Source organism: Rhopalosiphum maidis, chromosome 4 (assembly GCF_003676215.2).
Source record: "Rhopalosiphum maidis isolate BTI-1 chromosome 4, ASM367621v3, whole genome shotgun sequence".
Classification (NCBI taxonomy): Eukaryota; Metazoa; Arthropoda; class Insecta; order Hemiptera; family Aphididae; genus Rhopalosiphum; species Rhopalosiphum maidis.
The window spans coordinates 8928616-8951644 of record NC_040880.1 but is presented as its reverse complement, the minus strand read 5'-3'; the positions used below and the strand labels follow the sequence as shown (position 1 = coordinate 8951644).

The following is a 23029-nucleotide window of genomic DNA, read 5'->3' as shown; positions in this document are numbered from 1 at the left end:
GTTAGAAAATCCCATACAAATAATAAATATGTAAATCAAGACGTTATCGTTCACATAAAATATCATAATAAACATACGTATTAACGTATTATAATATAATAAAAGACAAGTTTCGAAATATTCAAATCGAAAAGAAAGACATAATAATAACACGCGACGCGTTACTGACTTTTTGTCTACTATAGGTACTTACAAAAAACCAATTCGTTATAAATGTATTAGGTATATTTTATTATGTTGTTGAAAAATGTTTTCAGTCAATAATACAAATATTAATGTTAATTAAAAACAAACACAAATCAAAATTGCTGTTAATCATGATATGAATATGCGTAGGTGTTATTATTTATATCTATATTTTATAATAATAATCATATATATATATATATAGGTACGTTTTGTACGTAAATGATTATTTTTTTTATTATTATTATTATAATTCTAAAACGTGTGCGGTCACATCGATTTCATGGAATCGTTATTCAAAAGCGTTTCTCGTATCGTCGACTGAATATTATACATTTTGATGACGTAAAATAAGTAGTGTTCTCTGAATTTTCGGGTCACACACCTGCATCCCTGAACAACTAAGTATGATTTACAATTACGCCGGGTTTCCACAACACCGTGTCATACCGTGTTCCATATATTTAAATTGTAAGTAACAAATTGTCAGTAATACATTACCTACAAGTTGAATACATGACATGACGTGTTACAATATGATACGGTTTAATTGAAACCTCTTTTTATTCATTTTTACAGTTCTGTGATTATTTAAATAGTACGTGTACTATAGAAAATCTATGAGTGTATACGGCACGTATTTTAATCTGTCATAGGTACGTGTGATGCGTGTTGCGTGTATATCAGACCGGTCAGTTGTAAACTATATATATATATTTATTTATTATGTTTAATTTTGATCTATAATAACAGGTCTAGTCGACTGAATAATTATATTTTAATTATTTTCATGGTATAACATACTTAAATACTTACAGTGTGATAATGGCTAGTATAGTGCTAGTACGTTTATATGCCTGTCAAGAACGTAGCATGGGGTATTTAGACTATTTATCTATCGAGTAACCTGAATTAACTAGTTTTTAATGTTTTTAATTTCGTAAACAACTCAAACGCACTGCAGTATTTAATTTTTTTAACCGTATACCTACAATGTTTTAAACCTGCTGTGCAGCAATATTTGCTCTAAATTACATCTTGAACATGGGCATTGGGCACACTGTACAACGCGAAACTGGTTGAGGGATTCAAAGGGAGATCTAAGTACCCCTCCTCCTCCCGAATATTTTCATAATTCCTGATTTTATATGCTGCAGGATAATAGTCACGAAAAATAGTTTTTTTTATGAGACAATAAATTGGTTAACAACGAGTATACGCTTTCAGGCTGTTTCTCAAATATGGCTATACTCAATAATATTGTCAATTTATTAAAGAATGATGACGTTATATAGGAAATATGTGTATAATTTAAAAGACAAGAATTTTTGGTTAAGATTAGAATCAACTTATATATTTTATAAAATTAATAATTTTATAAATTCTTTTTCATTATAATACATTTACGAATACCTGAAAAAGTAGGGGATATTTTCACACAGACCAAAAATAAATTTTTATAATTACGACTATGGCCTGAAAAATTGTTAATAACTCATTAACCTAACCTAGGGATTTAATGCCTTAAAAAACCTTGAAATATGCATGTATTTATGCCCTAAAGAATCTCTAAATTATAAATATGCATTTAAAGAAGTATATTTGTAATAAATTATGATAATATTTGTAAATATGATACATAAATAAATAAATTTGAATACATAGATTAATTTGATTAATTATCTGAGATGATTATTTTCCTTTTTTTCAGATTTGTGTTTATCTTACATTGAGTTTTAGTCTAAAACAATATTTTTTTAAATTGTTTTAAAAAATAACTTAAATTGAATACATTTGTTTATTTTTAATATAGTACTAATTACCTTGATCATTACATTGAACAATTATATATTTTCTTAAGTTGGGAATTAAAAACTTACCTATTCATATAAATATAAATAATTGTCAAACATATATTTATAAAATGAAATATTGTCAAATATGCAAGTATAAGTTTAAAATATAAACTCAAATTGCTATGAAACAAATTTCTATATTACTTAGCTATATGTTTTTAATGATTATTTAAAAACATACAATCTCCTAAAAGTCCCAAGCCGTATTAATAAATAATAAATACTTATGTATATTTTACGCTATTATATAGTTAATTGTAAGTATTGCCAGATTCAAATTCGTTGAAAATGAGATGTCCAAAATCAAAATCTGTAAACTAATATTATTTTTGAATCTTCCGATTCAATGCAGAACAACAATTTTATTGATGTCCTATACAATATGTCCACTTCATGAAAACACATCACAAATGTGATGTAGGCTCCAGGAAAATGCATTCAGGTGTACAATGTATACTCAAAACAAGTAGTTTATTAGTTCATAATATAGTTATAATTTACACGTTTATATCATAATAATTCATAAGAAATGCCTTGCTTATAATATAAATAAATATTAACCATTGATTGCGAATGATGAACAGTCAAATACAATAATTAATATCAATATGAACAATATACAGTAGGTAACCTATCTATTTATTTTGTAATTAATGGATATTAAATTATTAAAATTAACGGTTGCGCGTTGGTAATTGCGTGTAGTAGACGTTATCGGTACATATTGCATGCGGAGCATGAAACCACAAAATATTGTTTTCTCATGTTTAATGATAATAATAAACAAATTCCGCCTTTATTTCTATATTATATTTGAATATTCCATTGGTTCAACGGAACAATAACTATTTTTTATAACAACACCTAAATTAAACAGTTAGATAACTAATAATTAATACTAATCTTTTATGCATAATTTGTGTGAATAATAATTATATATTATTTAAATTATACATTAAAAGATAGATATATTATGATTGTCCAAATTAAAACTATCAATTTTTATAAATATATATACAAGTTGTATTATTATGTATATTATGTATATTATTTATACGTGGCAGTGTAGATTAATCTATAATAGCACACTAATCGTATTTCGTATGTTTTTAGTGATTATCTTTACACCGCAGTTATCAGTGTAACAAGTATATACCTCAACGGCGGTTCAGCAGTGCGTTGCAAAGAACAAACGCCCACGGGTATATATTTACTTATTTACTCTTGGCCAATCCGCGGTAACATAATAAATAATATTTATTAAATATTAATAATAATAAAACACAATTTCAATTTCAACACTAGTTTTCTGTACATTTTATTCGCCACTACCGTCTATCATGATTTATTTATTCATCTAACGCAACGTTTTTCCGTTTAAGTATACCATCACCTATCGTCGTCACAGCGTTGCGTGATCGTCAGCATTTAATAAACGATATATCTTTCTGCATTTATCAGTGATTGTCGATACATCGACATAAATCTTCGTGGTCATGTACTCATCGAGACCTGCGATCAACGTCGGACGGATGTTTTTGCATCGGGCGGCCCTTCAGTGTCGGCGAAAAAGGTCATCAGCAACGCCAACGAACGCAAAGGTCGTAAACGACGTACACCACGTTCGAGGTGATTACAGTCGCGTGACCGACGACGACGTCCGTCATTTCCAATCGCTGCTGGGTGAACCGAACGTGCTGACTGGCGCCCTAAACGTCAGGCCGTACAATGTGGACTACATGAAACATGCTTCGGGTAATGAAAACAACTGCATTATTGTCTATTGCAGACTACAGTTATTATTGTTGTGCATCAAAGTCATGGTCGTGACTTTCGAGGGTCTCTGCGACATTGAGCTGTATCGATTGAAACCAAAATGCGAAAACAAAGCCCTTATTGTATGTAGAAGCTAATAATGACACTATCATTGATAAACCCGCTAAATAACCATAAATTCAAATTGTGGAGAGAGATTTTTAAATTGAGGTAGGGACATAATCCTAATACATGTTTCGGGAATGATTTGAGCTGCTCAGTGCTCACGTTAAAGGTGTGCAATTTATTTATACTGTTCATAACATTTTTTCTTTTGATAACAGATTGTAAAACAGCTGATTTATTTTATTATCAATATTTTCCTCATCAAATATCGACGAAACTCCCAAATTGACTAAGTTTTACTTACGCAATCCGTTTTTATCAGACTTGGTATAAAAATATAACGATAAGAAAAAAATAAATAGAAGTAGGTAAAATAAGAATTCTTATTATTTACCTTATCTATAGGTAAGTAGGTGCTTAATTATTTATGTTTAATGTTTATGCTTATATTATAAAATAATTTGATTTGTTCGACTGTTTCTAAACATTTGTTATACAATTTTTCCACTCAATAAATCGATGGTAATTCAACAAAAGTGTTTAGTGTTAACTTTAGGTTTATAGTCGCACTGTATAATACACCAATGTAGTAATGTAGATAATAACGTTTTGAGGGAGAAAAATACTCCGTCGTTTGCTGATTGTTTCCGACCGGTCAGAGTTCAAATAACTATCAACTATATAATACCTTCTTATACGGCTATTTATATACCTATATATGTACAATACTTTACTCTTGTGGTCGTGCAGCAGCACAAACATGATACATATATAGTCGTTATTGATTTTCGCCACAATCCGTTTTTCTTTCAATATTCTGGCGCCGTAAATGCGCACCATTTATCTTTGTGTTCTTCCCATTCCTGGGTTTTCTCTCGCACCGTTTAATTTCAAATCCCACAGCTGAATTATTGTTTTGGTCCTACAGATGAACATAGTTCATATTATTATATATTCGAGCGATCGTTCTGCGATGTGTTATCGCGTTAATTTCTTTTTCAACACATGACAGTACGACACGGCTAATTTTACGTAAGTTTATCTTTATTTTTAGTACATGGTACAATTATTGGTACATAGAAGCTGATTACAAAACTTGAACTCGCCACGGCATTAATATGTTATTTTATTGTTTTCAACGGCGTTCATTAAAACCAAATATTTCAACATCATAAAATATTAAATACCAACAATTATCATTAAACGCACTGTCGTAAAAAATTATTCGAAGAATCCTAATGTGACTATACCACTATCATTTTATTAATTGCACACTATACATGCAATATACCTATAAATTTATAGTTCCAAACAACATATTATTTTGATTATTAATCAGATCATCGCCATTAGTGCTTGAAATTTATAAAAAAAAAAATAGACTAGAGCAAAAAAAAAAAAATATTCAATGAAAATACCTAAGAAATAACAATAATATATTTCAAAACTTAAAGTTAATTAGTCTGAGTTGGTGATTTATATAAATTACTACAGTATAATAAATTAACAAACAATAATAATATTGTAAATTATCAAAGTAAACACTAATAAATGTAAAAGTGTCATTCCATTATTCCAACTATACTTAATATATTTATTATAAATTACATTTTTTTTAAATTTTGTATTTAAATTATTTTAATTAAATTAAATTAGTTATTCTGAAAATTAGAAAAAAATATGTATAATATTATATAAGATATATTATGTTTCCATAACTTGGTATAAAATGTATTGAATTACTATCAAATACAAAGGACAAAAATCATGAACACCAATGGTTCTAAAATATTTTATAATCTATCTCTGACATATTATTAAATACGTAAAAATGACAAAGAATTAAGAAAAATACTTTGTGTTATTTAATTTTTAAACTCGACACTATAATATGCAACGAATTAATAACGTAGTCTGTATGAATACCATCATAAATATTTAAAAAAACATGCAAATCCTACAACTTCCGAGCACTAATTATTATAAATACACGCGCAATATCCATCAGAGTATACACTTATAGGTGTAACACAATATTTAACCGTTATATTGCATCAGTATTATAATTTATATATTATAGGAAGGTATTATTCACACAAATCAATCACGAGTCAAATCATGTAGTACATGCAACTCCGCATTAACATATAGCTACAAATGAAAATTATCCCAATAAAAATAAAAATTAGGCAAACGATTGTCACAGCGATTTATAAGTTCTCATTCTGGCTGATGGTTTGCTATTTACTATTGAACACAAAATTAATAAAAAAATACATTTGTATAATGTATATATGCGTATGTGTGTTTTATGTGTAATATGCATTAAATTCCAATTAGTTTTATTCTAGGGTGCGTGTTAGGGTGGATATGGAATTTCAAATTCGCAAGGTTGACGGAGGGTGAAACCCATTGAAAATCAGTACAAAATAAAATTGAATTATTGTTACATAATATGAAATAAAACGATAAATAGATTATTTACTCCTCATATGTACACTCGAAACTGTATATTATGTTTATATATATATATTATACGAGTTATGCAGTTCACGTATATACTCAGTTAAAAATCAAATTATTCTTATGTATGAATTCATGATCTACGAAAAACTTTTCCGGAGTATGTAACCCTCTCCTGATCTATTACAATAAACTGTTGAAACAGCCTATAAAGTTTTTGTTAAATGTTCGTAAAAAATAATATTGAGAGATATTTTAATAGGGATAGGATATGAATTTATGACTTAAATTATCGTTATTATAATAATTATCTTATAGACCTTAACTCAAATATACATAAATTGTTTTACCTCTATACAAATCCAGAATCTCATAGTTAACTCCGTACACCATCTAATACGGAAATATAAATCTGAAAACCAACTATAAAGTGCACTTCTATCTGAAAAAAAGTACCATTATGGTCGGGGATCCAACTCAGATGCAGCCTTTTCTTTTATAATATATTGTGGGATGACCCGATTTGCCGCCTATAACCGCCAACAAATTACGACCGTGGCACAAAAGCCAGACAACGACGGTCGTGTTGAAATTGTATGGCTATATACCGTCTGGAATTAAACGCACGCACTCAATGTACAAATTACAAATATAGATACAACTATACAAATCCAGAATAAATGGAAACCAAGGTGACACGATCAAGGGAACATAGATTTTTTAGGGCCTCCTTTCCACCGCATACATTTTGTGTAGTGATAAGACACACAGTTTGAAGGCGTATATGCTCACACTTTATACACATCATTACATCAGAATGATTCACTAAGTATACTAACGCCGATTTTATTTTATTTTTTTTTGTTTTTTAATAATGAATTTATTTAAATTCTTATTTTTTTTTTAAGTAAAATTAAGGGCCATATTTTAAATTTTTTAATTTTCTCATACCACTCAGTAAATTTATTTTATTCAAATAAAAATTCCCTAATTATTAAATGTATACAGTAAGAATAGTTGGATAGCACTTAACAATGATTTAACGAAAATATAAAATAGATGGAATTTTAAAATAGATCTATAGCATTTATTATATTATTGATAATTTTTATTTTTCACTTAAAATAAAATATTGATAGATAAAAATTAATCATAGATACTAAAATATTCAAATCACCATAACCCACATGGCCTACATCATTCAAACTCTTATCATTTTAAAAAAAAATTCTTTATGAACTTATAAAAGTTATAATTAAATGGATGTATTATTTATACACACCACTCGTATAATTTAATAATAATTTAATATAATACAACGTTCATGATTAATTTTAATAAAATATAATCACCAACATTATATGACTTAATATGCTATATATTGTTTGCCGTAAATTTTATGAATATTAAATTATTATTAATTATCACTAGTTCTGAAGATCAGTGAACACCCCTTAATATCCCAAATATTTTGCTAATGACACACATTTAAAAAAAAAGCATTTAGAGATTTCCAATACAAATATACAATGTAAATATTCTTATATTTGTATATTTTTTTTATTGTTTTCATTACTATTAGGTATATTGAGTATACCGTTGTTGTTGTTGTTGTTGTTGTTGTTATTATTATTATCATCAACATCATTATTGTGTTTGATTGATGTGTGCGTGTGTGCTCTGTACAGGCGATAGCGGGCTGGTGTTAAGACCAAAAACCGCAGAAGACGTGTCGGACATACTGAAGTACTGCAACGCCAGAAGCATTGCGGTGTGCCCGCAGGCGGGCAACACGAGCTTGTCGAGCGGTAGCGTGGCGCTATTCGACGAGGTGGTCTTATCCACGGAGCGGATGAACAATATAATTAATTTCGATCCAGTGTCCGGTAAGTAGGCGCGCAAAGTATTATAGACGCATAACCGTTCACTTACATATTATATGAGATAATAATAAAATTATGTCGTCGGACAATATTATACGGTGTACAATGTTATGCCACACACACACACACGCGCGCACGGTGTGCGCGGCGATGGCGATTTTCCAAGACCGTATTTCAGTAACGCGTTGTCCGGGGAAAATATTACGTTATTGACGGGGACGGCGATAGACAAGCACCCTGTATCGTATTCTCGCGTGCGTGCGGTTCTCGGGCGCGGTCGGCAGCGTCAAAACTAATACGTACATAGGCAGTATAGTAATACAGTAGGTATATTGTAGCAGTTGTTGTGGTGCACAACAAGGTGACGTATATTGTATACCACTAGTATAGACCGAGTTGTGCACGCCTACCTATGTACACGCTCGACATATAGTGTTGTATTACTGGCGGGCGAGTATATAGAAATACCGCGTATTCACTTCACACAATATCATATTATAATATGTATAATAATATACACCATTATACGTAATATCATATACTATATACCGTAACGTTCGTTATTTAGGGTGATATTTGTGTAGGATGATATTATATTATACACGCTGTGGTGTAACTCCAATGCTTTGGCCTGAGAAATTTTCAATGCTCTATACCGCTCATTCACAATTTTTTTTTCAATCTCTAAGCCACGCAATTAATATTTTTAGTGATAAAAAATGGGTAATACTTTTCCACCACTATCCACCAACTGCACATTTTTACCCAAACGCATAAGTTAATAGATTATTATTATTATTATTTTTTTTTTTTTTGGTCAAACAACAAATAAAATAGAACAATTTTTGGATATACTAAAATATTACTTTTTCAATTTTCAAATGACTAGGGTTTGTAAATACGTTAAGCCAAAATATATATAATATAAATAGTATAATATTTTGATAAAAAAAAATTATAGGTCTCTTTTTTTTTTTTTGGATCAGAATATGTCACGAACCCTTTGGTTCATTTATCATTATAATTTTAAGTACCGTATAGATCGTAGGTATAAAGTAACGAGTAACAAAACTAAATTGTACATATTATGGAATTTATTTGTAATATTTTTTTATAAAAATATAATCAAAAGTGTTCACATTAATAAAAAAAATATAAAAATTTGAGTTAGTTAAGTTTATGTTCAGAACGTTAAGTTACTTGTTTTTAACTAATAAATACTATACTTAAATTTTAAACTTCACAAAAAACAAAAAAATTAACTAAGGTTAAAAAGTGAATTTTTTTATTATTATTACACATATCACGCATTAATTATTTTTGCAAATTGCATTTTTTTTTTAATAACTAATCGTTTACATACAAAACTACAATATTATAGGCTAGTCAGTAGTCAGGGTATCACCCATGGCCTAACCCGATGAAACACAAGACATTGTCCTTAGAAAAAATACAAATAAAGGAACATTTTTATTTTAAAAATAGAAACCTTTCAACGTGATAAATGGGTACAATTTTGCATTTATATGAGAGAGAATACTTATTGTGTAATATATCCAAACTTAGTATTATTCTTGGAATTCAATTGACACAAAAAATACAAACAAAGAAATACTTTTTTAGGTGGAGCACAATATTTTAGCCTCTACTAGTGAAAATGTCTATTTACACCTATGACTGTAATGGTTTAGGCAACAACAGTTGCACGCGTTAGGGTGTTGGTATATTAAATTATTAAATCGATAAATATTTTATTTAAGATCATTGTGTTCAGCATAATTATAACGTAGCAATCCCATATACAAGAGGAGTTACAGGGGTTAACCCCCAGACATTTTTTAAAGTAAAAATTAACTAACTATAAACTTTATAACGTGTTTTTAATTCATGTATTATAAATATTTTAAACCCCCCTCCCCCCAAAATTGATCCTGAATACGTGCTTGTCACGTAGAATAATATTGTACTATGTAATTAACTTTAATTTTAACCAAAGTTTTAAATAATAAGTACCTACTTATTTATACAAATTAACTAAAAAAAAGCCATGTTATTATTTATTACAATGGATAAGAGCAATTAATCTACAGTTAAGTTATTAAGTTAATTAAAGAATTAACTAAATAGTTGATGCCCACCTTTGCGTATAATATTCATAATAATATACATCAAAGTATGTTCTATAGTGTATATTATAGCAGTATAGCACATGGCGTGACGTGTATAAAGTCAAAAATGTCTATAGGTTTAAAATGTTTTATTCGTGTATCAAGTAAGTATAGTAGCGTCACCGTGAAATTGGCACCAATTATATTTAAATAAAAAAATATATTCTAAAAAAATATAATAAATTCATACAAACATGTTAAAAATATTCGATAAAATATAAATAAAACATTTATGAAGATTTAATAAATATTATTAATATTATTATGTTATTAATAAATGATATACCGAATAGTATTATAATATTACTATAACTGAATTGCATATTAAATATAAAATTAAAGTTTTTTTTAAGTATAATAAGTTGCTTGCAATAATGGTTAAAATATTTTAATTATTTGCTACTCTGATAAACATGAAATGGCTAAAAATAAAATAAGAGAACACATATATTCACTATTATGAACATAACCTTAACTTTAATCCATATAAATGAAGATCTTAAGTAGGCTTGGACTTTGTCTGCACGTGTCCCGCGTGGTAAAACAGGGAAAGTTTGTTTGAAGTCTCAGCCAATATAGAACTGTAATTCCACATCACTTAATCTGTTGCGATTTCCAATTTTCTGAAGTAAGTTCTATCAAGAGCCTCAACACTGTTTTTATGGGCCACAGTATACTAATCCCGTACAATAATTTCGGCTTTAAAAAAACCAAAGGTCACTCACTCAATTACTGAAAAACTCGAAATGTGTTTTTTAAAACACTGCTGCGATGTGTGTGTAACAGTAAGGCATAGTGGGATGTGAAGACGCTCATCGTTAAATAAGTAGATAGTATATATAAAATTATTATCAATTTTATCTTTTAATTAATGAGGTCTATGTCTCTAAGGCTATCTAAGGTAAGTGATATTTAGATATACAGTTAAACCAGAAAATCAAATCAGAATAACTAATTTTTATGTTTCTAACAACAGAAACGTAGACATTTCATATACACATACAAAAGTTTTTGAATCCCCATAATTCGACTGTCACAAAATTCATTTTTATCTGACATCTCCGACCTATCAACTATCTACCTGTCAAATTTTAGCTTCATAGGTTAAGTAGTTTTCGAGATTTTGTGTGAGTTTGGTCGATGAATAAATGAGTAATCACTAACCTTTAACTTTTATATGTATAGATATACCATTTATACACATCCGCGGACGGCAACCGAAAAGTGATTCGATAGAGAATTAATAATACCCAACTAGTAACTTATAATTATTTAAATATATCTATAGTTTATATATGAACATCTGATTATTGGAACGACATTTTACGGGATACCCTTGTGCGACACCACTCCGTTATTGCTCAGTTAAACTTAAAATTCTATTTCTAATCAACTATGGTAGGTAACTATATACCTACGTTAAAAATGCAATTTTTGTATCATATTGACATTTTAAAAAAAATATTCTGCATTGGAATATTAAATTAAAAATACATACTAGCAGTCACAAAAAAATTAAAAATTGATAACGATAAAAATTGATAAAATTAAATTGTTTTTCAAAAACGTTGTTTTATAAATGATTCAAATTATACATAAAAAAAAATCTAAAAACTCTTCATATTATGCTTTTCGATAAAACGCCTAGCTTAAAATTAAAAAAAAAATCACTTTGTTGAGTGTAGACAATTATATTAAGTATCTGACTATATGAACGTATAATAAGTGTACAACATTGTACTATCGCGAACCCTTCTTTTTGACAACAATGGATGCTTACATCAAAAATTTAATTATATATTATATTAATGCACGCAGTAGCAGTTATGATTACCAAATATAATAATATATTGTAGTCAATAGTGGTATCAAGTACTTGTATACAATACAATATATATATATATATTATACTCATACGCGTACGGATATCATATCATGAACATTTTAATAATACAATATACTGTGTGTACCGTTTTATAGGGGTGTTGGTGTGCGAGGCAGGGTGCGTGCTCGAGTCGTTGATGAAGCACGTGGATGGTCATGGGTACATGATGCCGTTGGACTTGGGGTCGAAGGGCAGTTGTCAGATCGGCGGCAACGTGTCGACCAACGCCGGCGGCATACGCGTCATTCGGTACGGCACGCTGCAGGGGTGCGTCTTGGGCCTAGAAGCCGTAAGTCGATAAATAGAAAAACAGAGGGGCGATGGGCATACGTATATACAGTCGCGTAAATCGCCGCCATTGCGATTCCGCGACAGGATCAAGCCATGCTAGGACTGCGGATGGCGCACGTGTATATATATATACATATGCGCCGTCCCCAATCGACGGTTCGTTAGGTCCTGTGCTCGATGTGTGTGTATGTTTTACTCGCCACCCCCTCCCCGTCAGTATACCGTCTGGTTTTATTCGATTGATGGGATCATAATATATATGCGTGTGTGCGTGTGCGACCCCCCCGAGAGGGTTTTGAGTGTGCATCCGACCGGAAAACCCTGTGGGCCTCGTGCACTCACACACGCTCCGCTGTGATATATATACTCGTGTGTACTTATTACTTCGCCGCGTGTAGATATATTACTATGTGTACATAGGGTAACGCCGGCAACGATGACGATGATTACGGTGACATGGTGACGGTGTATGTGCGTATATAGTTCGTATATAAATATGCAATGACTGTGTGCGACCGAAAACCGTGATGATGGGTCCCGATAAATGTCATAGTGCGGACGCGTGCGGTAGACTGCGTCGTTTGAGTGCGGAAAAATTATCAATTGGAAAATAAACACGACGGCTTTTACGATACTCGACTGTATTATAATAGATGGATATTATTATATACAATACTTTATAAAAGTAATAACAATGATCGATTTACGTGCTCTAAAATATTATATAATATACGCGTTATTACTTATCATATAATGTACTCGTATATGAAAAATGTGCGCAGAGCTTCTGCAATTCGTGTTGTGAACTCACTGCCCACCCCGCACACGACGTACGTCGGTACAACAAGTCGTTTTCACGGTCGATTTGTCGTAATGAGCAATAACAATGTATATAATCGTTTTAATCCGTTGCGTATAGGTTTGTATTATATACCGATGTAAATGTATAGCCTCGTACATTCGCGATATTATATGCGCGCTATAAACTCGTATAGGTACGCAATATAATATAACTAATATGTTTTCGTAATCCGTTATACGATTATTCATATCAGCTATACATACATTACCATTCTAACGGGTCGAGTGTCGATGATAACTGCTGCTGTTTTCGTGACTTTCGTTCACGAGTAATGCACTCGTAGTTTATGTTATACATATAAATATATATACGATGGACGACGATAGCCTTTGGAGGGGTTTTCGTCGATAATTTTGGACGCGATCGCCTATCTGAAAGCTTTTTAGTGTTTTTTTTTTTTCGCATGTTTCCCGAGTTTTAGTAAAAAAACATTCTCGTGCGTATTATTGCTATATTATTACACGCCTAATGTATTCTAAACCCGAAACGGACAGAGCTGTACTGCTTAAATAATAACGTTAGAAAATGTAAACACGCGAAACGAAAAATAATGTGTATCATTAAAAGTTGAAACACAAAACGGAAAATTACTATACGTATAGTAGACATTACCTGTTTGTTTATTTAATACACTGTACCAACGCGTTGAGCGTTACGGCCAAGTGAGTGGGTGAGGAGGGACTGTGCATCGATATAGCTGATTACAATCATTTCGTTTTCGGGCGATAATATTATTATACACTACAAGCCGACAAAAGTTAAGTATTCACCTATACTATACATATATGCGTTTTTATTTATAAACCGTCATGGCTGTATTTTTTTTTTTTTTTTTTGACATATTGACGAAGTCTCGCGAAACGCGATAATGTGACACGAACTGTCACGAAGGTTTCTATTTAGCACAAGAGTTCGCCTAATCGGCGTGTAAAAAATAATTTAAAACAACAAGGGTTATATTGCCTTTATGCCTAAATAAACACGACGGATCGATTGAAATAATTACCGTATACAAAGTGCTATTCGGCGTAGATACTATTTAAAACCAAAAGGGTACGTAATCAAATTTTTGTAAATTATGACAACCGCTACATGTAATTTTACTCGAAAGTTACCCGAGGCTGTCCGATGAATCCGTCGGTTTTCATTGTGATATTGCAGCAGCTCTGTCAATACTACTGAATAATAGTATTTACTATACACTTATGACAATATGATACGGTCATCGTATGGTCCTGTGTATTATGCTACAAATATTAAATTATAAATGTATACGTATAATTAATACGCCAAACAAACTTTTGTATTTCCTCCTTCGTCCGTTCTATTGCTCTCTAAAACCTCAAAAAATAAATCAAAGCACACTACATATATGCGTTAACGTAAACAATACACAAAACCATATTAAAGCAAGTCTTATTCAATTTTTCTCAGGCATTTTCCTTAAACCACTTGATTCGCATCACACGTATAGAGTACCTATAACTATTTAGAATATCATAAGACAGACAGTAGAACACTTGAGCGTATAATCTAAATAGAATCAAATTCAAGATTTTCTCTGTTATTGCTTTGTCACTATAGTTTCAGCCCCCTAATCCCACCTACTGCAAGTGCTACTCAATAATAGTAGAATTTAAAAACTAATATACCAAACCCAAATTGATTTAAATTGTTTTTCTTATAGTGCCGTATTTTAATAAACTAAATAACCAATTACGTATTACTATGTTTTTTTGTGTGTGGCTTACATTCTAAACGTGTATTACCTACAAAATGTCGGTGGTGGTTAAATTTCAAACAAACCCATAACTGTATAACTACCTAATTTACGGGAAACGTATTGGAATGTTTTCTTTTCCTCCCTCTCCTCGTTTTCCGTTGCGTCAAAAACAAATAAAAAACTACGATGGAAAACGCAACATAATAAACTGTGCCGTGACGGCAACGGCGGTGCCAAAATGAGTTTGAACGGTCGAATACGCGGCTTTGGGGCCCTAAACTTTCGCTTAATTACGTGTGTTTTCATTGGCACCGAAATCGGAATTGGTATGCACAGTGCGTGTACGGTTTCCACGGAATGCCACAGCCTCCTCTTTCCCCTTGTCCACGCCACCCGTCGGTTCCCAAACGACATCAGTTCCCTCTCAACCCCCACTGTTGTAATTGCGTATGTCTGCCGCCGTCGCCGGTGATTTAGCAATCGGCCCGACGCTCAATTAAGTGGGTTCGGTTTTTTCTTTTAACTTCACTTTTTCTTTTTTTTAATCAAATCAGTGTTTCATGTTGTTCATTTCCTTTTTTTTTTATCGCCCAGACATCTACCGAAACTCTCGAGGCTCACTATAATATATACCCACGACGCCAACCCTCTTTTTATTTATTAAAGCCATTTATTTTTTTCTCCTTTTCTTTTTACTTAATTTTACTGGAAGGCTGTGAACGAGATTTTTTTTTTAATTAGACGCAACCTTGTTCTTATAGTATATAGTTATATGACGTGTTGTACTGCATTATATTATTTACACCGTAATTATTATAGTAAAATATTAATATATCTAAGGTGAGAGTAGTGAGACGAATATTTTTAAATATTTATATTAGAGGTAACCTACTGCGGGAAAATGAGTGTTGTGTGTCCGTAACGCATGTTCGTTCACGGGAACAACAAACACTTTATTATTGACGCCACTTATATAATGATAGCTTAACAATACCTTTATTTTAATAATATATTTTTGGTGATTTCTATTTAATAATGTGTTTTGCTGGAGTATAAAATTATTATCGTTATAACGTTATTATGTAATCATTTGTCTTGTGCTATTTTTATTGTCTATCAAATAATAAATAATATTGATATTTATTTAAAAAAAAAAAACAATAAGATTATCTTATTTAACCGTATAGGTCACTGCGGATGGTACGATTCTGGACTGTTTAAATACTATGCGAAAAGACAACACAGGATATCATTTGAAGCATTTATTTATTGGTTCAGAAGGTACATTGGGCATTGTCACCAAAGTAGCAATATTGTGTCCAAATCTTCCAAAGCACGTGAATGTGGCATTTATCGGTTAGTTCACTCTCATTAGTATTTTATATCAATATATTAATTTAGTTTGTTTATGAATTATTTTTAATTTTAAAATTAATAGAAAGAAGTTCAATTAGTCCTCAATTATCTGTCTTAGACCTTCATAAATTATTATTTTTTTTTAGTTATATATTATAAGATAATACACATTATAATTATTAAATTATAAGTTATCTAATCAATAATGCATTGTCTTAAATAATGTATAATTAAATTAACAAAAAATTTAATGAAAAAATGTTTATTCGTGATGTTAAATATACCACTCGTACTGTAAATAATTTTTCTTTAAAAATATTGCATCAAATTTTGATCATTTTATGCAACAAATAATTTAATTAACAATGAAATTTTAATCGAATAATTTTTCAACTAATTCCTCGTGGCTAATAACTTTAATACATACGTTCCTCATACATAACTTAAAGAATACCATCTATTCTTGTGTATTTCTTTTAAAACTAAACGGTACTTATCCCACTTAGCGCTTGCTTAAGAAAAACAATTAATAAAAGCATTTGTGTACTTTGTTTAAAATATGGTCACAGAGATTGCGCGTGTGGCAAACTGCAATGTCACGATAGTGGTCGGGCTGATGATATTATGATAGTAGAATAAGTGTGAAATGTTTACTTGTTATTTAAATTATGACTGGCAAATTAAAACGATGTGACACTATTCTCATATTAAATTTAATATTTATTAATTTTTTGAAGAGTTTAACAAAGTTTAAGAAAAATTACAAAGTTAATTCATTTTTGTATATATCTATAGTGAATATCTGTTTTTAAAACAAAGTTAGGATCTTAAAAATATAATAAATCCAAATAGTTTATTAAATTTAGTCATTATAGTCATTTCCAATATAATTATTCAACTGTAATTATGTTTTTTTTTAACATTTGTTCCCTTCTTATAAATAATATTATAAATAGGAAACAATGTGTATTTACACATGATAATTAAAGTTATTAGGGTAATGCTCTAAAGTGTCACATCTCTGTATCTCACACATCTTACAGATTGATATTATTGTTCTTATTATATTATGTTGTAGATAAAGAAAAACACCATGTAAATACAATATATAGTTATAGTCTACCCAATATTATGTACATTATGTATATAAAACATGTAGACATACCGTTATTACTATAAAAATCATACAATTGTGCATATTTTTTATGAATTCCAACCAGAAACGCATTTGCTATAAATAATTTTTCCATTTTTGTGAAATTTATCTTTAATCTGGTCAACAGGATTAGGCAGTTACGACAAAGTTCTTAAATTGTTCTCCATTGCTCGTGCCGAATTCGGAGAAACACTATCGTCCTTTGAACTCTTGGATAACACAGCTGTGACATTTGTGGAAAGCAAACTTCATTTTTCGTGTCCAATCCCTAACGTCCATCCATTCTATGTACTCATTGAACTCGCTTCCAGTCAACCAACTGTCGGCCAAAACTTGGAAAATGTCTTGGAAAAAGCTCTTGGTGACTCGGTGATCTCCGATGCAACAACGACCGATCAGATGTCCAGTATACGGGTAACTTACTATACTTGAATTTTTATTTTGAACCATTTTAATGCAATTCAGTATTTACAATATTATATTCTAATAATCATTGATGCCTAACCAAAATCTTGTAATTTATAATCACATAAAACTTACGGGCTATTGCTAGTTTTAGTTATATAATTGTATTTACCTTATGATGAACACAATACTTATTATTAGGTTAGAATTAAATAAAAATGGTATAAAACCAAAAACAATTATTATTTTCAGAAAATATGGAAAGTTCGTGAAACAGTAATTGAAGCGTTATTAAAGCTTGGTTACGTGTACAGCTTCGATATATCGGTACCTCTGAGTCGGTTTTATGAAATTGTTGAGTTAACCCGGGAAAAACTTAAAGGCATTGAAGATGTCAAAACCGTTTGTGGATTTGGTCACATAGGTGAGTTAAAAAAATAAATAATAATAATTGGTATATATGTCAAATTTTTATAAATTATTAGATTTTATATTATTATTATTATTATTATTATTATGTCCACGTACTAATCAATAAAACTGAAATTGAATTACTGAGATAAAACTTCATAAAACACGATAATTAGATATTTAAATGATTTGTAATGTATTCGACTGGACTTAATAAATATGATATTGATAAATTATAATTAAAAAAAAATAATAATAATAATAAACATTATTAGAGTGCTTATATATTGTTATATACCTAAGATTATGTACATTATTATTTATTAATAGTAAATTGATATATTTATTATTTTTATTTCGATAAAAATTATACATAACAAAATTGTGTACATTATACATATATATGCATTATTTTTATCTTGTTTTACTATGCAATATTTATTTAAAAAACAATATTTGAGCGGTTTCTCTTTTAGAATACCATTATTAAATGATAATTATAATTTATTTCAACAAATTAAAAATATCCTTATTAAGCTATTTATAAGCTATTTTAATATTGAAACATGGCAGCGGGCCATTTCAATACCCAGAAATATATAACTAAATATTTAATTAAACTATTTAAATATTTATATTTTCATAAAGATTATAAAAGTCAAAATATTTTATTATTTTAATTTTAATAAAAAAAAATACTGGCAAATACTTTTCTTTAACGTTTACAACACAATTTATTGTTTAAAATCAAATGTAAAGTAGAATGGAACTATTGATGATAAAAATACTAAAAACCAATTTTCAGTTATTCAATTAATTACATCTAATTAAATGCTTAGGGTCTGTGCATACATTTAATGCAGTATTAAGTTTTAGGAGATAATTGGGCAGTCGACTCTTAATCCTTTGTCTTAAGTTAGTAGTTAATATAGCAATTATTTTTTAGCCGCCATTTTTATAAAATATGTGTAAAACACTAAAATGCCGATGCCGTCATCGAACAATTAAATTAAATATAGTTGTAAATCATTTTTGGATTGTTTGTTTTCTATTTACAATTTCAATATATATGTATGTGTGTGTGAGTATGACTATAATTGATTTAATTCTACTCTATGCGAACAAATGCATAGGTCAAAATTTCTTAAAGAAAAAAAAAATGTAGAGGAATACGATTTTTACAAACATTAGCTAAGTCTTTGGTACTAGTCTGTACAAATTAATATACTTATGAATGACTCTTAAAAACGTGTATTTATTTTTTGTATGCTCCTGATTTAATGACAAAATATGTATGTGCACCGTTCCATCTGATAATTATAAACTATTGTAAATTATCTACTATTGAATTGAAAATTTTGCTGCATGAATTAATGTTTATCGGATCAAAAATTCCATGCAATAGCGGAAGACAAAACAATGTATAATATAATGATATATATGTGTTAGTTTATGTTATTGTATACCATAATACTATTTACCATCATGTTAAAAATCACGGACTTCAATGTTTACATAATACAACCACTGCGCAATCGGTCACAAAAAATTGACGTCAGTCATGATATTATCCGGTTTTCGGTAAACAAATGGAACCGCACATGGATGATAAACCAACAATGCGTATAAGCTATACTGAAACTAGGTTAGTCATATATTTGACTTAGATCTTATGGTGGCAATTCTAAAACCCTGTATAACAATACCCGCTGAGTTTACGTGAGCTTTCACGTCGAAGGCCCCTCCCCCCACTCCACACCCTCGCAACTGTAGTAATACGGACAAATGTCAACAGGGTCGCCGACTGAATACCTGCAGCTTAAACTTATTTAATTTCATCTACCCAAACAACATAATATAGCTATAATGAATTAAAAGTCAACCGCAATACGTACACCAGGCTTTTGCGAACGTGAATTATTTTCTGTTTGTTTTTTACTTGTCGTTTGATTAATTCCAACATGTTTACGACAGTGTATGGAAAACAGACAATTTTAGATCTTGGATAAAAAAAAACAGTATTTGGGGTCTGTAGATTAAGAAAAGTATTAACTTCAGAGAAGCATTAAAACTTTAACCAATTATTTGTCTTATCAACATGTTGTAATTCAGATTTGTATTGTTTATAAATAATAGTTTATACCGGACTGCAGAAAAAGGAAGTATGTGATGTTGATGTTGTGACTGATTGACATATGAGTATTTGTGTTTAATCCCTACAGATACAGCAATTGCTGTATATATATAAGAATCTTTCACAGTGTAATAAAAGTAGGTTGTATTTCTAAAACAATTCTGGATATAACATGCAATTCTTTTAATTGCCTTAACATATTTTACACCAACAACTATTTAAAACAAAAAGTAATATTCAAGAAAAATGATTTCAGACAATTAGTCTTGAACCTCAAATGTATAAATGAGTTTTGAGATTTTAGAAATAAGTTAATTATTTTTGAAAAAAAAAATTAACTCACGATTATTTGTAAATATTTATTAATAACTACAGTCAACAGTTAAAGCTCGGTAGAAAATAATAATTTATTACTTTAATTTATTCTATTAAAACGGTTTCCTACTGTAATATTAAATAATTGCAAATTTTTAATAAATATATATGAGGTATATAAAAACCATTATGTTAATTATTATACGTAGATTACAAATTTTGATTCAACAAACGGTCATTATATTATGTTTACCAATTACCACGGTAGATAATTATTTTTAGAATTAAACGAGTACATAATTAGTTAAAAAAGTAAAAACCAACTAAATCTGAATAAAATGGTAATAAATATTAAGTTTTGAAAAAAGCTACATTTTAATTTTATTTTCAGCGGAAAAATAATGAGTTTGAATTTGATTTCAAAAACAAAATTAAGACAACGTAATATAACTTTATCATGAAACTTTAAAATCGTTATATCAATATCACATTTTTGGTACATATATATTCAGTTTTTAAAACGGACTACTCGTACAATCGTGTAGACCATATAGCCCGCGTGATATTTTTTCTCGTCGAACTATATTAATAATTTAAGCGTCTCAGTCAGCGAGACAGAGTCGCGTAATATAATATTCGTATCGACTTTTCAGTAATTATTCGCCAAACCCGGCGTGACCGAGGTGTATTACAGCGTATATAATTTATTTATATCTTACCTACATCTATATATTATTATAACATGAAACGCCCTCGGGCCGCGGTTACGCATATATACAGACGCCCATCAGCGGTCAGTTACCTACCTACCTCGCGCAGGCGGAAATCGGTTATAACATAGACGCAGAAAGGGAATGTAAATATTATTATGTTTCTTGAAACCGATTAATTTCGATGGATTCGTAAAAATAAAACGATTTTACTACATATTGTAATCCCGGAACACGTAATGATATAATATTATTCATCGCGCGCGCGTTTGTGTGGTGTTACAGGCGACGGTAACTTGCATTTGAACGTGGTGACAACGAGACACGACGAAGAACTGGCCCGAATGATCGAGCCGTTCGTCTACGGGTGGACTTCCAAGCACCGGGGAAGCGTCAGCGCCGAGCACGGGATCGGTCTGTCGAAAACGAAATACCTGGAGCACACGAAAAGCGGGTCGGCCGTCGACCTTATGCGGAGCCTGAAAAACACCATGGACCCAAAGTGTATATTGAACCCTTACAAAGTCATCCCGACCGTGGCGGCCGGCGACCAGTAATCCGGGATCGAAAAAATGACCTAATATTTATATATTTATAACGCCATATATACGTCAACCGCGGTGATAAACTTTGGTGCACACACGTACACGCGGCACATATATAAATATATAATACAATACGTATATACACTATATACACGGAATTACGTTTATATACGTATGTGCGGGAAAGGGTTTTTGCAGCGATGTGGTTAACTACAGAAACAGTTTACTCTTCTCGTTAATATGCCCAAAACCCCGAAGCTATTTAAATAAAATACAAATTCTGTGAATCAATAAACATATATGTGTGTGTGTGTGTGTGTGTGTGTGCGTATTATTTTCTGAATGTATACCGTAGTCGTTGTCACGTTATATGTAAAAAGAAAAAGCATAACTATTTTTTTACAGAGTGGTCTCCGAGGGCCGAGAGAACGAGAAAATAAAGATCGTCCGACATATCATTATTATATATCTAAACATAAAAATTCCCGTTGTTGTACACACACCTTATCATCACATTATTTTTTAATAAATACCTACGTATAAGTTGTTCATATGTACGATTGTAAAAATATATAACACCACGTCATATATTATATTTCTTATTTTTCCACCAATAGTTTTTGTTAAAGCGAGTGGACATACTATACATGATTGATGATTCATCTATACACATTACATAATATAAGGAACAATATAATAGGAGTACGATGATGTGCATCCTAAATATTTGTACAATCTCCATTACTACTGCCTACCGTGTTCAATTAAAACCGACTTATTTTGTTTACTTTTCACTGTT

General features: G+C 30.3%; 1 protein-coding gene across 3 annotated transcripts; it reads left to right on the top strand.

Moving 5' to 3' along the window:
* The first annotated feature begins 3193 nt into the window (after window positions 1-3193).
* Window positions 3194-22818, top strand: LOC113548618 (D-2-hydroxyglutarate dehydrogenase, mitochondrial-like). 3 transcript variants are annotated; one of them, XM_026949587.1, is made up of 8 exons: window positions 3194-3244; window positions 3504-3797; window positions 8075-8272; window positions 12418-12611; window positions 16386-16554; window positions 17838-18124; window positions 18368-18539; window positions 21971-22242. In XM_026949587.1, exons 2-8 carry the CDS (start codon window positions 3539-3541, stop codon window positions 22240-22242), a joined length of 1551 nt encoding a protein of 516 aa, XP_026805388.1. In that variant the 5' UTR covers window positions 3194-3244; window positions 3504-3538. The 3 variants fall into 3 exon arrangements, with proteins under 3 accessions (XP_026805388.1, XP_026805387.1, XP_026805389.1); XM_026949586.1 differs by having other exon boundaries at window positions 3199-3423; XM_026949588.1 differs by having other exon boundaries at window positions 3199-3797; window positions 21971-22818.
* Window positions 22819-23029: the final 211 nt, after the last annotated feature.

Excerpts from the sequence above, each read along its gene's own strand:
- LOC113548618 (XM_026949588.1), top strand. The coding sequence starts at position 3,539 with ATGTACTCATCGAGACCTGCGATCAACGTCGGACGGATGTTTTTGCAT. Across the intron at positions 3,798-8,074 it reads CTACATGAAACATGCTTCGG|GCGATAGCGGGCTGGTGTTA; the intron begins GTAATGAAAACA and ends TGCTCTGTACAG. Across the intron at positions 8,273-12,417 it reads TAATTTCGATCCAGTGTCCG|GGGTGTTGGTGTGCGAGGCA; the intron begins GTAAGTAGGCGC and ends ACCGTTTTATAG.